The following is a 17525-nucleotide window of genomic DNA, read 5'->3' as shown; positions in this document are numbered from 1 at the left end:
ACACCAAAACATCTTCTCTGTATCGCATTAAGATCTCCAAAACATTCCCATCAAGGATTAGTTGACTGAAAAGATTTGTTCTTGAGATACAAGGACGTCTTGATCGGGTGCAGCATTTGTTCTCATGCATAAACAAAATATTTTTACACCTAATTTTTCATCTTATACATGTAAGAATTAAATACGGTCGTCTATAATCATGCTATTATTCTGGGAATTATTTTTACTGTCACATGCACTTGGAAAGTCAATTTCCCTAATTAGAACAATGTACTTTATGTTAAATTGTGGCATGCATAACTGGAATATTTCACAGCTAATTTTGGATCTCATACCTGTTAAAATACATCAACCACCTATAATTCATGCTATTATTTTGGCTATTTTCATTCGCACATGCACTTACAGAAATCAATCTTGTGGCGCATTACTGTAATATTTTGTTGCAAATTTTTTATGCCAATGCCTTATGTGCCAACAAACAAATACAATCATATGCATACCTGGTTCTTGTTCACAGTTACCTTTGTAAGAATTCCATTCTTCAAGTTGAGTTCATGCTTCATCATTTTTATCCGCACCGTTGGATACTTCAGTAATGTCATGCATTAATTTCACCAATTGCATTACACATTAAGTGATAAAACAGGAACATGCATTTTCAAAGAATCAAACATGCTGTATACATTAATTTAATTGTTCTGCATGCAATCCGGAATTTTTATTTATCATCAATGTCAAAATGGGAAATAGGAATTTCAATTAATGTATTACACATTCAGTGCAGACCACCAGGAAAACAAGCATGCATAGGATAGAATGCAAGAAAACTGAATACCACCCATCAAACTAGTCTTCAGTCCATCATCTTCTGTCTTTGGGCAGTCCATCATCATCTGTCATCATCTGCTGGTCATCTGTCATCGTCTGCTGGTCATCGTCATCGGGTGGTCCATCATCATCTGTCATCGGGTGGTCCATCATCATCTGTCATCGTCGGCTGGTCCATCATCATCTGAAATGATTCATTTCTTAACATCTGAAATGATATGAAACAAGCTCACCTATGGTATGTTACCTGCATGAGCTCCACCAACATCATCTTCACCAGGATGCTCATTGTACATGCAAATACAAAATTTCCATGCATTTTCGAAATTACATGCAAATTTAGCAAGATTTAACACAGGCATTCATTCAAAAATGGGACAGACATTTAACACTCGACCATTTAACATACTCCCTTTTTAAGACCATATCTCAACATGCATCTCTTTTTTTGTGTGCTCCAAGAGCAATATTTTGCCTATGCCGGACTAGGTCAGTCGAGCATACAGAAAGTATAAATGACCCGGGCCCCTGATCACTTATACTTACTCATTACTCCTGACAAAACATTCAAGATATAACCAAGGGTTGGGATCTGAGCTGCATGCAATCCAAAAATTGAAAATTGAAAACTTGCTAGAAACACTGAAAATTTGGACGTAATTTTTCTGCAAATTTATACGAATTCTCAGACAGAACTACTTTATCTTTGCTTACAATATATGAAAGCTTTAAAAACTAAACAATATGATCTAAAAGTTGAACGGCAGCGACTACAAAGTTGAAAAACACCAGCGTTGCAAACACGCACGGAAACTCGCTAGAAACGCTGAAAATTTGGACCTATAATTCTTCTGCAAATTTATACGAATACTCAGACAGAACTAATTTATCTTTGCTTACAATATAAGAAAGCTTTAAAAACTAAACAAAATGTCCTAAAAGTTGAACGGCAGCGACCACAAAGTTGAAAAACACCGGCGTTGCAAACACATGGAACTCGCTAAAAACGCTGAAAATGTCGACCTAATTCTTCTACGAATTTATACGAATACTCAGACAGAACAACTTTATCTTTGCTTACAATATAAGAAAGCTTGAAAAACTAAACAATATGCTCTAAGTCTACAACAGTTTAAAAAAGAACACCAGCACCGGCGTCGCAAAAACACGCACAAGTATAAATTCGCTAGAAACGCTGAAAATTTGGACCTAATTCTTCTGCAAATTGGTACGAATACTCAGGCAGAACTACTTTATCTTTGCTTACACTTTAAGAAAGCTTGAAAAACTAAACAATATGCTCTAAAACTAAAAGTTAAACGGCGGCAACTACAACAGTTAAAAAAGACACCGGCGTTGCAAACACGCACATGCATGCATGGAAACTCGCTAGAAACGCTGAAAATTTGGACGTAATTCTTCTGCAAATTTATACGAATCCTCAGACAGAACTACTTTATCTTTGCTTACAATATATGAAAGCTTTAAAAACTAAACAATATGATCTAAAAGTTGAACGGCGGCGGCGACTACAAAGTTGAAAACACCGGCGTTGCAAACCGCACGGAAACTCGCTAGAAACGCTGAAAATTTGAACCTAATTCTTCTGCAAATTAGTAGAAATCGTTACGAATACTATGCTGAAGCTATTCTAGCTTTGCTTACAACAAAGGAAACCTAAAAAATCAAAGCAATATGCTCTAAACGCGGCAGCGCCTAGCAGCGGCTTAAACACGCTGAAAAATTGGACTTAATTTTCTGCACTTAATAATTGACACTTATTGATACGAATACTGAAGACAGAACCATTCTAGCTTGGCTGATAAACGTTTTAGTTCAATAACTAACAGATAAGAGACTATTTAACACATACTGTACAATTCACGACCATTGAATCTAGCTTTCGTCGACGGATTTCGGCCTAAAATGAAACAGTAAAAGACAAAAAAGTGTTTAATAACTATTTAAATATTTGAAACATTGTTTGAATAATATCTGCGTTCTTTTTATGCAGAGTATTCAGAGATATACACACCTGGTTTTCTTTTCTTGCAACGAAGAGCGAATTTCCTGGCCACCGGATCGTCCACACGGTCTTGAAAACTGACTGTCAATCACTCAATCTGCCAAAAACTGCAGCTTGTGATTGGCTAATTTGGTCACACCACATTGCCGACAATGCAATAGACCACTGACCTGTATTTATTATGGACCAGTGAATTCGATTCTTCATCTGGACTATAACCTATTTTTGAGTGGGATAATGTTTCATATCTTTATTTCACTGTTTGGTAGTGTTTGCATGCAACCTAAAACAGAACAAATTTAAGCAAAACCTTGATAAACCTTGCAATAATTGGTGCTCAGGCGCAGGGGCGGATCTAGGATTTTTCGCACGTTAGTCAAAATATCGGATGTAAAAACGGGGAGGTGGTTCAATTGCCGCCCCCCCCCCCGGAATAATGACATTTCAAAAATTATTAACTTATCATCTGAACGCGAAATTTATACAAAAATTATACGAGAAAAGTACGCATTAAAAATGTTAACGTTTAAATGTTTACTGAGCCTTCAGTTTTAATACCAGAAACACGTGAGCCGAAATAACAGGCAATAATAGGAAATTACACCCATGGGCATGGAATAAAAACATGAATGCGGTCAATTTGTAAGAGTGACTGAATAATATTCATAACTGTTACAGCATAAGCTAGTATTGCTCCAAGCTATGCTACATGCCAAATATAATATGTGCTTAATGCCGCTTACACTTTACAGTAAATATCCCAGTTGGGCAATATTGTTGATAATGCGCTATAATTCATAATTGCCATATTGGTTTGGTGGGTAATCATGATTACGTTGTACTTTTTGACATAAACATGGATTACATGATTTTACAAATATCTAAATCTTCTTTACGCGCCTAGATCTAGTATTATGCATATAGGCTGTTTGTTAGACGTAAATTCATACAGTAAATCGTGGTTGATACTTGATACAAATAAACAATACAATAATCGACCTTATGACCGAACGACGACGGGCGAATGCAAATATATGCTAATACAGAACCACGCTCAAATATACAGTTAACATAGCAAATTATAGGACTATAGTTTATACGAACTTATAGGAGTATTGTTTATATGAACATCGACATGAATCTTTACCTTATCTCAGTAGATTTCTCATGTTGACGAGCACACGAGGTAACGGAATTATCCATATTACTTGACAAGACGGCAACTGAAAGCTATTCGACATATTCGCTATTTGTAGCGTGAACTTCCTAACAAAGATCTGTATTGGGCCTTGTAGGAACCTCAAATCATTGCGATGAAATGCCATTTTGTAAAATAAATATACGAATCCGTATAAATGGCGAGATCGAGCAGTAGAATCCAACAGATTTTTAAAAATATCCGCTGTCAAACATCCAGAAATTTTTCAATATTCCTTATTTACTGAAAAGGATATATTTTTCCTTTAAGTCAAATAAAGCAAACCAATAAGAAATCAATATTTTTCTTTCACCAGCCAATGGGAAAGCTTAAATTTGGCGAATGAGTCAGACCCCCGCAAAGATAAGGCAAGCCAATGAAGAACCAGTATTAGCCCTCCAACAGCCAATCGGAAACGCTTAAATTGCACAGATGAGTCAGACCCCCGCAAAGATGAGTCAAACTCATTCTAAGCCAATCAAATGCCTAGAATCAGAAGTCGATGAGGCAAAATTCAAGCGGGTATCCGCTATTATGACTCACTTGCCGAGGGCTCAAAAGTCAGTGACCGGCAACTGCATGAAGCTTAATAATTTCTAACTGGACTGTTAATTTATCGAATGACTATTTTCGCTGACTGAAGTTTAAATATTTCGACCTGGACTTGTGTATTTTTTGACTTAGTCGCGTGACTCATCTGACAACCCCTAAATCCGCCCCTGCTCAGGCGGATCTGAAATAGCCTCCCTTTCCCCATGACTGCCTCTCACCACTGGCCACCCCTCATTTATAGGTCAGTGAAGCCCAATGACCTCGATATACACTGGACAGCTGGATTTTACGTTGGTTGAGACCACTGATGGTTGAGACATAGAGATTAAGACATAGTGCTGAGAGATTGGTTTAATACACAGAATAGACATTATACCAGAAGCCTCACTCTTTGGATTTTGCTAATGTTTTCGCGTCTGAAATTTTTCAGAAGCGCACGCGTCATTCTCAGTGAACTCTAATTCTACGCAATCCTGGTGTGTGCAGGAGCTTTGTACCCCCATGAAAAAGTTCCTGCACACACCAGGATTGCGTAATCGCCACAATGCTTGCGTGTGTTCGCGCAGAAAATTCAGACGCGCGCGAGCGCCACGAAAACGAAAATTTCAAGATGGCGGATTGTTTAACAATATGTGCCTCCTTACTGGTTTCTATCGGTTTTACATTTCTCTTTTGGTTTATAAGACGACTTGGAATTATAGAAACCCAAACGGCTGTAACACATAAAAGGCCGAAACCACAACCAATGGTCGAAGTTTGTAATCCATTTAAAATAACTGCATCTTCACTCCCCTTAATAGGTAAAATTTATATATTTTTTAAAATATACTTCTAGGGACTTCTCTAAAAAAAGTTACCTCTACAAACAAATGTGTATCAAAAAAGTGATCAACTACAAAATGGCTTATAAATCAGGCAGATCTTTTACCAATCTCTGACTTTTTGCTTCTGCTTTTCACTCAAAATCTTCACTGTAATGACAATTGGCAAATTGCATAATAGACCTTTCCCCTTTTAGCTTTCAAGCTCGCAATGCGTGACGGTAGTTAATTATCAAGGTCAATTTGAGTTGTGATATCGCCTGCTTTGAAGCAATTTTGTATTTTCAACTACCATCATGCATTGCATGCTTGAAAGCTAAGGGAAAGCATTGATGCATGGCATTGCAGTAATTGGAAGACCTTAAACTGCCCTTACAAACTTACCAAAAACAAGACCTCTCCACACAAATTAATGTTACTGTTAAACCAGTGGCGGATCTAGGGGTGTGCATGCAGAATAAATTACACAGTTTTAAATTCAAGACAGCTTAATAACAACGCTATTGGTTATAGATTTGAAAAGAATATTTTTACATTAAAATCTGCCAATGCGATTTCGATTATAAGCTGTAGTAATTTATTCTGCACACCCCTAGATCCGCGAATGTGTTAAACTTCTGGCTAATAATTACGATAAATGTTCTCTTCAACTTTTATAAGGTTGTTTGATATGTTGCTTAGCTGCACACATCCATGCTATGTCTGGTGCTTCTGGAAGGTAGAAAAGCAATGTTTGGACCAAAAGTTTGTTTTAGGTATTATGATGACATTGTCTCATTTCCAGATTTTTGAAGGTATAGTTAAAAGATGCATGATAATGGAAAGAAAAGTTATTCAGCATCTGTGTTTTTAAAAATCTAGCTCATTCAAATTATTCACTTCACTAATTTCTTTTAAAATCCACCTCACTCAGTAAGGTTGGTTTAATGTAAAATAAAGGTTTGCATATAACTAACCTATTAGTGAATATTTTCCCACTGAATTATAGGGATTCTAGTGATGGAAAAAGTGAAGAAACTGATAAATTTACCAATTGGAAGTTGAAACTGGAGAAAAATTGCAAAGCAGTGATTGGCAAAGATTTGTATCTTTTAACACTTAGTTCACATCAAAGTTAGCATGAAAATGAATTTATGGAGATTCATTCGTCATTTTCCTTGATGAAATACATTAGTACTGACATATGTTCTGGGAAAAAAGTATCTTACAATGTCACAGATCTAGACTCAATTGAGCCTGACCTGACAAACAATGAGATACAAGTGTATGATCTGGTAGTTGCCATGGAGTTGACTGATGAACACAAGGCAATGATAGAATCAGAATCTTGCATTGTATGTGATTTGACTAAGTGATCTCACATATTCATGGTGCAAATAAAAATTTCATAGTATTGGGCAATAATCACAATAATTTCATCCCTGTAGACAGCTATGCTGGCTGGTATTCAATTGGAAAGACAAAATGGAAACTTTAAAATCTATCATTCAACAGTACATTCAAACTTACAATGGCAAGATATTCAAATTACAGGTATCATATATCAAAGAGAATGTTGTGGCGATTACTTAGTGAGTCTATTAGTCAGACAATGAATAATGAGTAGTTGATAAGGATCGTTCTGAAAGTTAACCTAAAATGTATGATACATCATTTCTCTTGCATTGTTTTTTTTTGCAGAAATTATTTCTGGAAGGTTCAAGCAATCATGAGCAAAGTACACAGAACAACAGTTTATGCATTGTTTGTCAGATGTTGCCCATATCGCGGGCTTTCATACCATGTGGCCATGCATGTTTATGTTCTCTCTGTTTTAATAAAATGAACAAGTGCCCAATGTGTCGTCGTCCGATAATTTCATCATTTATATTAGGAGAGGAACCGAATCTGGACCAAGAAAATGAGAACGAGTTCAGTGACGTCTTAAAAGGAATGAATCCGTTGGAAATAGTAAAAAGAATGTGCGAAGCTTCTTGAATTGTCAGGACTTCTTTTGAAACAGAAACCAAGAGTGGAATTGTGAGAGTGGAAAACCAAGAGTGGAAAAAAAATATGCAAGTGAATGCTGCCCTTGTAAGATATTTGCAAGGAACATCACTGAAACATGGTACTTGTGTTATAAAAAAGCTATTGTCAGTTTGTTCTTATTTTTTCCAAATACCTATTCGTTGGGATACGCACGAGAGGAGAAAAGTGTTTAGGCAATTGACAAATTATGTAATTGAGTAACAGGACAGGACATCATAATTTACTAGTAAGTCAAATCATAGACAATCCAGAAGACCTTCTTCATTGTCCATGGTCAAATCTACATTTTATGCTAAATTAAATTAGTCGTAAAATATTTGGGCAGACTTGGTCATTTTTTCTCTTCCTGTAACAAATAGGAGAATTCACGAGTGTCTGTTATTATTGAGCATCTCACTTCTCGGGTTTCCGCCTGTAAAAATAGTCGCTGGGCTATTGGCCATTGAGTCAGATGAATTAGAGTAAGAACAGTCATCTCTTCTCATACCGTCGGAATCCACACTCAGCTTTTTGCAACAAATAAACTGTTTGAATGACCTTTTCGATGCTTGTCGAAATTTGGCCAAACGCCAGGCATAGATGACGGGATTTATGACGAAATTCAACATCTCGATCGGGAACAGAATATCAAGGGCAATTTCCATGCTCGAACTCCAAGGGCATTTACTCAAATGGCAAGATAAGCTATGAGCGATCACAACTTGTAACAGTACCATATAAGGTAGAACCGTGACAGCCAAAATAACGACCAGCAGAAAAACCAAATTTGTAATGCGTGATTCTTGGCGTACAGCTACTCGGTGATGAAGCGCCGGTTCACTTTCTTCGACTTTTAGCTTCGAATCCTTTACATTATAACGCGCGGTAGTGTGGAAACCCTCACGGTTGAGTTTTTTAACGATGAAGTAAACCCGAATATAACATCCTATGGTTATGATCAAACATGATTCGAACATTACTACCATGATGCATTGCGCTATCTGTGCATTCACCGCAATCATTGACGCTGGTACAATTGAGATAACCCATACAACTGCGCAGCAAACCGACACGAACGGCCTCTTTAGCATACGCCGCGCTTTAATAGGATTCACAACAACCAACAACCTTTCTATAGCCATACACGATAGCGTGAGAAAAGATGCAGATACTGTAGCCCATTGTAAGCAATGTAATACAATAACTAGGGAACTAGGATACTTTGAAATTGGAAAGATCGTCCAAAGCAATCCACTGACACATGTCGCTAAATCAGCAACACAAAGATTCGTCACGAAGCAAGATTCCGCCCTGCCGAATATTCTTGTAAAATTTTTTACCATAACTATTAATGTTGCTGTGTTTAGAAATATTCCAATGACACAGAGAAGCCCGACGACAATTCTATCAGCGCTTGATTCATGGTCTAACACATCGCTCGAGTTTGTCATGATGAAACAGAATTAAATCACAAACTTGTCTCCCGTCAAGCAGTCCCTACGCCGTCACGATCTGTATGATATCCTTAAACAATGCGCCACGTTTTAGTTTCTTAGACATAATCCATCATCATGTGAGCACAACGATTTCATCGCTTTTTCATTCAACACCAAAATGTGTCCGACGATTAGGACACGCGATATAGGTTATTGAATATTGTCAAGGACAATCCCCCCCGCTCTACTGCAAGTATTTGCAAGGATTTTTTAAAAAGACGAGAACAGAAACGGGTAAGCAAATACCTTCCAATACCTTCCACTTCCACTCCCTTACTTAAAAATTTCGAAATTTCGAAATGCGCTAAAGCATTCGTTATTAATGAAAATAAAGTATTTTGACATGTACACATGTGATGGAAAATGCAAAAGGCATAATAGACCAACTTTTGATTTCGGCAACAAAAAGGAATTTTCCAAAAAGTGCATACTAAATTTAGTAAAATTACCAAGTTTGGCGGCAAAACATTGTAAACTACAGAAAATATAGCAATGCGTATTTGGCAATTTTGTATACTTTTTTACTACGGCCAGAAGTGTGTAACTAAATTAGTTAAACCCTTCCGGCCATAGTAAAAAAGTATACAAAATTGGCTACTTTGCCTGGCTATATTTTCCGTAATACTTAACAATTTGTGGCCAAACTTGGCAATTATACTCATTTCAGTATGCTCTTTTTACCTGTGGTGATCTATTACCTTCTTGTTACCTCGATCGTAAGTTGGTCTATTATGTAAAAGGTCCATTAAACTGATAGGGCAACCACAAGGCTTGATTCTAATCCTTTGGTCCTGATTCTAATTGTTTAGATGAAAATTGAGTATTTTATAACTGACTTTATTTTTGTTCCCTATCAATCATCATGTCCAATGGGTCTTTGTTTGTGATTGTATGATCCTTTCTTTTTGGAGGTTTGTGTGGCTGAACAAATATCTAAAGAAAAGAAATATGTTTCACAGCACAGTTGTCACGCATAATGAAGAAATAGGAATAATATCAATGATATACAAATAATTTTATGATTGATATAAAAATTAATTTAAATTTTACGCCCAACATATCACCCAGGTAGGAAAACTTATATAAGCCTCAAAATCTGAGCTGCCTAACACTTTTTGACAAGACATAAGCAAGCATTGATCTTAAACGAGCAAGTGTGAACTCTAACAATAGAGACTAAATTAAATGCTGCTATGAAGGCAAAGGTTATGGTAATTCACAAGAGTGTATAATGTGGTATAGTAGGGTATAATGTGGTATAGTAGGGTATAATGTGATATAATAGTGTATGATATGGTAATGCATAATAATGTGGTATAGTAGGGTATAATGTGATACAATAGTGTATGATATGGTAATGCAAAATAATAATGTGATATAGTAGGGTATAGTGTTGTATAGTATTGTAGTATCATATAGTTATGAAGGAAGGATCTTCAGGCAAGAGAAATATTTCGGCTGGTCACCTGTCCTCTCAAAAAGTAATAATGAAGGAATACAAAATGCCTTCATACCTAATCATAGGCGGCTCAAAACTACGCGGTGTCGGTGTGTAAGCAAAACTATTGGAAACATAAAATCGCCTACAAAACTTGCTTCATTCCCCTTTGAATGCATGTGCGCCATCAGTGTTTATCATGCAAAATTTTATAGGAGATGTTTTCCAATAGTTTTGCTTACACACTGCGTAATTTTGGGCTGCCTATGACCTAATTAATTAAAAGTTGAAAGTTCTTCATACTTTAAAGATCAAAGAAGGTTGTAATTGAACATTCTCTTTTATTCACTCAAATTGTACACCCAAGATTTCAAAATGTTGTTTGGTATAGCAACTCAAAAAAAAAATTCTAAATCAAAATTTAAAATCTCACTGACCTCAGTATCGTGAATTTCATGTATAGAAGCTTTCATTGTTTTCGCAATACTTTCTTCATCTTTGAAGACAACAAAACCAAAACGTTTTGATCTTCCAGTATTCTGATCCTGCCAAATTTAAATATAGGAACACAAGCTATATCATTTGATGAAGCTACTAAAAATTTGAGGACAATAATAAAATGAAATACTTACAAACAACACTTGCGAACGTTCAACGGCACCAAACCGACTAAAGTATTCGCGTAATGCGACTGAAATCAGACGTAACACTACTTTAGTATAATGCTTAACAATTTACAAATGTTCATTTCGACATGAAACGTTACCTCTACAAGCTGTCCAGGGCAATCGGGCAACAAATAATTTTCTAACTTCTTCCGCCGCCATGTTGGAGACTTCGAGTGTACCTCAGTGTACCTTTGGTGCTCTTTATACTTTATCTTGTACGAGATTTAACGTATTCACGCAAATATTCTTGTTCGACAAAACTTTCATTGAAACTTATAAATTTCTATTTAACACTTTTTGACACGTGGATAATGGGATTTTATACAATTCGGTTAAAACCCAGTTATCTTAGATTCAGCCAAAATAATTTCGTAGTATTTTACAATGTTTTTAATCCTATCTATCTACATTATTTGGAATTTGGAAACTAACTATCGTTTATGGCGAGATCGCTGCTGACTGACCTCTTGGGAACCACCTGTCGGAGATGGTTGGGTAGTTGTTGGCGCATTTACTGATAACGAGCTTGAAAGCTTACTTCCCGTTTGTGGCGCACTTCCGCTCAAAGACCTGTTCGTCGATGTACTTAAATGCCGTACTCCTGGGCGTGGGGAGCTTAAACTAGAGTCTATTCTCCCGCGTGTAGATCCTAAGTTCCCGGGCACACAGACTACATTCCCTTGAACAATTTCTCAACAGGTTCTGAACTTGCGTGGCAAAGCGTGCCACAACGCAGTCGAAGCTGATGCCATGCCTTTCTTAGCCCAGCCGCGAATCGAGTCACCTGAATCGAACCGTAACTAAACGAGTGGAGTTGAGCGTTAGTGTCTGCATACGATGTGGTCAGTGGTGAGACGTAAATAGGGTATCCAATTGGCTGGTCGCACGATGAATTGATTATATTACGTAGGACCTGCTTGGCATTCTGTATTGAGCCTCGTTCAGGATTACGATTTCTTAGAAATATCAGTTCCTGTAATTGACTTGACCAAAAGCCACGCACACATTCACGATTTACCTTGAATAAAAATATTGAATAGTACTTTTTAGAAGAACTTGGATATCTAAATACATCACGTAACTCATTTTTAAGCCATTACAAATTTATGAGGCAACAGCCAACCTTAATGACGCGAAAACTCAAGAACCTCTTGTTTAACATGATAATTTTATAATCATCAATGCCATCATCCGACACGTGTCTATAAAGGAAATATTCAACTTTAGGCGCCTTTCATATAGCGACCAGTCCATCTGTACGAGGGTACCAGCAATCAAGCACCTTACAGTAGCACAGATTACAGTAGACAGCAGCAAAGACGTTTTATACCATATTTACCTTAGGGCAAGAAGAGAACTTTTGTTTGCCAAAACAGCCTGCCTCCATGCTGGATCCCCTTCGTGGGCGATAACGAGGTTTTCCTCGTGTGACGCAATTGCAGCGTAAAGTATGGAAGGTTCATCGTATTCATCTGGAGATGTAAAGTGATCTTGATGAAGCTTGAGGGACATTCGCACTCCAGGTGCTACGACCTTCTTCAACAGATCCATATCACAAAGTACCCACTCATCTTTCTGAGCAGCGATACGAAAGTCACCCTTGAACAGAGCGTGGAGACCGTACAGAAATTCTAAGCTAAATGAAAACGATTGTAAAACATATGAAATTTACTGCGCGATTTTGGACTGAAAATTATTTTAGTTAGCTGAAAACTTCAGTTTTATTTACCTGGATAATTGTTGATGAGCCGCAGTCCCAAGAGCTCGCCGTCCTAGCAAACTCAAAGCGAAACATAACGTCATCAAATTGGAACTTTTATCGCAAGGAATTTCCTATGTAAAAAAAGATGACGCATACCATAAGAGATCTAGATGTTGATTTAAATCAAAGGATAGGAACAATGATAGATTGTGGTGCGTAAACTATCTTCTACATGCAGACGTACATCATCCCTTCGTCCAACGCAGAATATTATCCAATCAGAATACGTGTTGTAAAAACTATTCCTGGATATTCCTTTCGCAAGTACGTCATAATCCTCATCAATATTTTGATTGAATGTCGATTCTTTTTCAACGAAATTTTTCTTCTGGTATTCAGTCAGCCCAGCGAAGATGTCTTCACTTGTAAGCCATTGAACCAGTTTTTTTGAACGGACTGCGTAAAATATGATTGCCTAAAAATATGCAAGATACAGTTACTAGACAAGGGGAGATTTTTTTGGGCAGTTTCTCTCTAATTCTTTATTGCCATCAGGTAGGCGAATCTCACCTTAACATAATATGTAATCAAGATCTTTCGTAGATCAAAAACTTGTAGCATTGAGGTAGCGCTGTTGTCACTGATGCTATAACCTTCGATCACGTATTTAACAGACGTTACTTGCCAAGCTAACCAACGTTGGCCAAATGCTGCATTGACTGACAATACTCCAGGCAGGTGTCCAGGCTCACAACAGCAACAACCTGTTTTATGATAAGATTATTATGACTAATTACGTTGACATAACCTTATATACATTACCCGAATAAATTTGAAGATTTCCTTCCTTTCAAAAAATTTAAAGATATAGCTGCACTAACGTTATCAAAAACAGTTATAACTGTTTGTGAGCACGTTTCTATCATGATTGACAACAATACAGGTATAGCTGACATAATTGAAATTGGATGCTAATATCATCCTTTATCGGATCATATCCTGTGCCTGTGTACCTTTGTCACTTTCAACATCTTCTGTTATAGCCTCAACCTCTCTTTGTTGGCAATAGGTTCCTGTGAAAAAAAGTTAACAAGGGCATAAATTTCTTCCAAACATGTGTTGTTCACTACAATGCCATGAAAACAAGTTATTTTAAATATCTCACCTCTAAACTCTAGACCTCGAAGTTGAAATGTAACCAGGCCATTTCCAACTTCAATTATATGAACCAGGGCATTAAGATAGTCTGAGGCGAGGACAAAACAATCGCCACTGGACACAGGCCCCCAGCGACCCAGCAGTAAATCTCCACACAGACTGTGTTGTAGAGAGCGGGTCAAATGCTCGTAGAAGATCGAGTTTAGATTGTTGTCATCGGCGCCCGGATTACGATCGAGTTGCGAAGATAAACGAGTATTCGTGTGGTCTACTCGATTGGTACTACAAAAAAAGTAGGACTATGAAGTTACGCATTTATTCTTTTTCAGCATATAAAACAGAACGATGTGAAGTGGTCAGCAACACAGAGCATTTTATATGACGCAAACTCCTTGGAAGATCTTACTTGTAATTTTTCTCCCAGAACTTAACAGGCCTGACGTAAGAGCATAGAAATATAGCACTTCCTAAAAAGGGATTCAGCGGCGCCGATATCAAAGAAGATATAACAGACTGAAAAAACATCATTGTTGAATCTAATAAAGGATTGTGAAGGAAAAATATTCACAATGATGAACATATTCCTAACCTATTGTTGTTTGTATATTGTGATATTATTTCATCAACTACTTCAGTCCAAGATTTATGTTGACAATTTATAGATTGTAAGATCGATAATAGGGTATTATTATTAAGGCACGTGATTAAAAGGATACGTGGAATGCTAAAAGGCTGAGCAAAAGCATGGAAAGCAGAACCCCACGGAATCTGCCAGGGAGCAATATAACTGAACACAAATCTTAATTTCAACATAAGTTCGTAAACCTAGACAAATAAATTCAATGTGAGAAAGCTTTAAAATAGGAACTAAACTGTCTCACTGAATATTTATTCAAATGCACAGCGGTAATTTCTCCTTTCTATTCACTAATTTCTCTTTTTATTTTTTACTTAGACATTTTGAGTTTGACTTACTGAGTATAATGTGTGACTGTGGAAGAATCGCGTGATATTAACAAACACTATAGATGTATAAAAAATAACAAACCTTTGACAGAAGTACGGACATGATGAAATAATCGACAGGGAATCCCTCGGAATGTTTCTTGTAGTCATATTCAAAAAATAAAACTGTCCAGATCACGAAAATTGATTGCTTTGAGCAATCTGAAAACGAACTGCGAATCATCTTCAGACCAATTATACTGATCAATAATGAACCACCTCTAAAGAAATACGAGAATCGTAACTCATAAATTTTGTTACTAAAATGGACAGGATTGTGAACGTTTGAAAAAGCGACTTACACTGTGCCAAACTTTAACCTCATATCTCCAGCGTAATTACTCAATGTGCTGAGAAATAAACACGGATAAACAATGTTTCTTTCGATAAAACAAAGCCAGACGTACAATTTCTCAAACCAAACAAGTTTAGGTGCTCCTACATAAAATAAAAGGAAGTGTTGTTCGGAAAAAGCACGCAATTTAGTATTTATGATGAATAAAGGAAACCAATTTTGAAAAACCCTCAACCCTAGATTTACCTTTCACTTCATACAAATGATATTCGCGGCTTCTAAGTATTGGTCGAGCACAGTAGAGCCATGGCAAAGATTTTCTTAGTTGTGGTATAAGATAGTGAACAATGAACCCAAGAACGCCAGCAATGCAGTAGAACATGTAACTGACGTATGGCTAAAAACAAAATAATTGTCAAAATGAAATGAGTGAAACAGTGAGCGACTGCAAATATAGCAATGATCAGAAATGGCAAAATATCTACACACGTTTAGCTCTGTGAAAATTTTGCTCACGTGAACCCCAAAGACAAACACGGCAGATATGGAACATATAATAACATCATTGTGAGCTCGGGTGATCTGAAAAAAGGCAGGTAACATTAACACAGGGTTGAGAACAGTCCAGAGGCTATCTGCAGAGCGCCATGAGTTGAATAAAATACACATAGCCTCATCCTTGCAACTTACAAAAGTCTGTTGAAGTTTCAATGGCAAAGGATCGTAGATTTCCTCGGGATTGCCATCACTTTCTCTCTCTGGTCCCATCAAAGATTTGACCAATTTCCTACAACAAAATTTTGTATGCTTTATTAAAAGAAACGTCTTATCATTAGAAAATTAAGGCACGCGGTCCATTTCAAGAGGGTCTTCGGAATTAGTCAGGACTGTCGTACATAACTGGAAAATAAGAGAAGACTAACCCCCATTCTTTGGCCTAAATGGTTACTATTCAAAGAAGAAAACGTATAATTATTTATTTTTTAGACTCACCAAAAAGGCATAGGATCGCTGACAGAGCGACTAAGATGGTAGGATAACGCCACTAACAATCCACTGAAAACACTGAATAAGATATGTTGCCCAGCAACATCATCCTGAAAAAAAGTTGACTTTAATGGCTGTCATTTTTTAGTGTAATAAAACTTAGTAATAGTCAGAATATCATACCGCAGTTTCGTCTAGCGCACCATAGCAGAAACCAAAAAGAAATCCTACTGCAAAGACACTTCTAAAAAACGCGTAAATCGCTCCTTTGAGATTTGTGCTAGCTGTAAGATAAAAAGCAGAAAGAATTAAAAATATGAAATATTATCTAACAGTAGATTATTGAAATCTACACATTTTTGTTATGACATACCATTTCCACCGAAAACATGAACCTCTAGTTGCTCTAAGATGAACATAGAGAATGTATTGATTTGAGGAAGCAAACCAAACAAGAAGATGATTGGAAAAGAAAGTATGAAACCTAAGAGAGAAAAATTAGTGTATTTTAGCATTGCAATACATTGCGATAAGTTCCTGGATAAAGAATTTTCAAAAAACACAGCAAGAAATCTATCATACGCTGCAGTAATTCTGTAAATAATTTTAAGAAAAACATTACCTAGCATGATATCTTTGACATAAGCCACGGATCGTGGACTACACAGTGGTATTGTATAGACAGATACACACTGGAAATCATAGTCTGATATTTTATCAAGGATTAACACGCCAGTTGCTAATACACAGAAGTACACAGGCCTGCTGAAAAGTACCACATGATTGAAGCCCTAAAAACCAAAAAATCCATCAGGAGCTGTTGAATGAAAAAACATGAGTGTAAAAGTGAGTGAGTGTAATGAAGATCTTACGTGCGTTGGCGAAGAGGCATCCGGTTGAACACTCTAAAACAAAATTAATTTAAAACGTCATTTCAGGAAAGCATATTTTATTTGACCGAGGTTTAGGTTGACATTGAGAAGGACGGATATAAAATAGCTAGACTACAATAAACTCTCGGACCTTTAATAATGAAAACTGACATCCAGCCAACACAAAACAGAAAACAAAAATCCAGAAATCGGTGTAGAAATCTTCCAAGAGTAGCCGGTATCCCAGGACTGACGATAACACAGCGAGAACAACCGCCAGTATTGTTTCATAAACGTATTTGTTTCTGAATTACAAGACGATCATGTCATTGTGACAATATCATTTAAAGACAGAACACTTTTGACCAACGTACTGTACCTATCAAAAAGAGCAAGTAATGCCAAGCGATCGAAGGCAATCTTTATATATTTCCCAGGCATAAGCTGAAACTTGAATATACTAGTGGCT

At 36.8% G+C, this 17525-nt stretch overlaps 3 protein-coding genes and 1 long non-coding RNA gene across 4 annotated transcripts; 1 reads left to right on the top strand and 3 right to left on the bottom strand.

Annotated features, from left to right (window-relative positions):
* Positions 1 to 6913: 6913 nt before the first annotated feature.
* Positions 6914 to 7393, top strand: LOC114543504. Its single transcript, XR_003690071.1, has 3 exons — positions 6914 to 6961; positions 7109 to 7145; positions 7302 to 7393. It is a non-coding gene; the product is annotated as an uncharacterized LOC114543504 (long non-coding RNA).
* A 390-nt stretch (positions 7394 to 7783) lies between these two features.
* Positions 7784 to 8898, bottom strand: LOC114543503 (adenosine receptor A1-like). The gene has a single exon (XM_028562458.1). It carries the CDS (start codon positions 8884 to 8886, stop codon positions 7822 to 7824), a length of 1065 nt encoding a protein of 354 aa, XP_028418259.1. The 5' UTR covers positions 8887 to 8898; the 3' UTR covers positions 7784 to 7821.
* A 613-nt stretch (positions 8899 to 9511) lies between these two features.
* On the bottom strand, positions 9512 to 11235 carry LOC114543494 (SRA stem-loop-interacting RNA-binding protein, mitochondrial-like). The gene is made up of 4 exons (XM_028562454.1): positions 11136 to 11235; positions 11002 to 11060; positions 10807 to 10914; positions 9512 to 9864 (listed from the first exon to the last, which is right to left on the bottom strand). The coding sequence occupies exons 1-4, from the start codon at positions 11194 to 11196 to the stop codon at positions 9769 to 9771; spliced, it is 324 nt and encodes a 107-aa protein (XP_028418255.1). The 5' UTR covers positions 11197 to 11235; the 3' UTR covers positions 9512 to 9768.
* Positions 11236 to 11707: 472 nt separating this feature from the next.
* On the bottom strand, positions 11708 to 17509 carry LOC114543498 (pecanex-like protein 1). Its single transcript, XM_028562457.1, has 22 exons — positions 17436 to 17509; positions 17208 to 17361; positions 17057 to 17089; positions 16807 to 16975; positions 16558 to 16668; positions 16368 to 16468; positions 16191 to 16294; positions 15888 to 15984; positions 15687 to 15779; positions 15444 to 15594; positions 15205 to 15340; positions 14946 to 15123; positions 14614 to 14722; positions 14304 to 14433; positions 13905 to 14179; positions 13753 to 13812; positions 13310 to 13503; positions 12984 to 13214; positions 12767 to 12870; positions 12377 to 12673; positions 12161 to 12239; positions 11708 to 12055 (listed from the first exon to the last, which is right to left on the bottom strand). Exons 1-22 carry the CDS (start codon positions 17495 to 17497, stop codon positions 11708 to 11710), a joined length of 3216 nt encoding a protein of 1071 aa, XP_028418258.1. The 5' UTR covers positions 17498 to 17509.
* Positions 17510 to 17525: the final 16 nt, after the last annotated feature.

Source organism: Dendronephthya gigantea, unplaced genomic scaffold (genome assembly GCF_004324835.1).
Source record: "Dendronephthya gigantea isolate DGI-Jeju-01 unplaced genomic scaffold, DenGig_1.0 000468F, whole genome shotgun sequence".
NCBI classification, from domain to species: Eukaryota; Metazoa; Cnidaria; class Anthozoa; order Malacalcyonacea; family Nephtheidae; genus Dendronephthya; species Dendronephthya gigantea.
The sequence above is the reverse complement of the archived record's forward strand: the minus strand, read 5'-3'. Positions and strand labels throughout refer to the sequence as shown.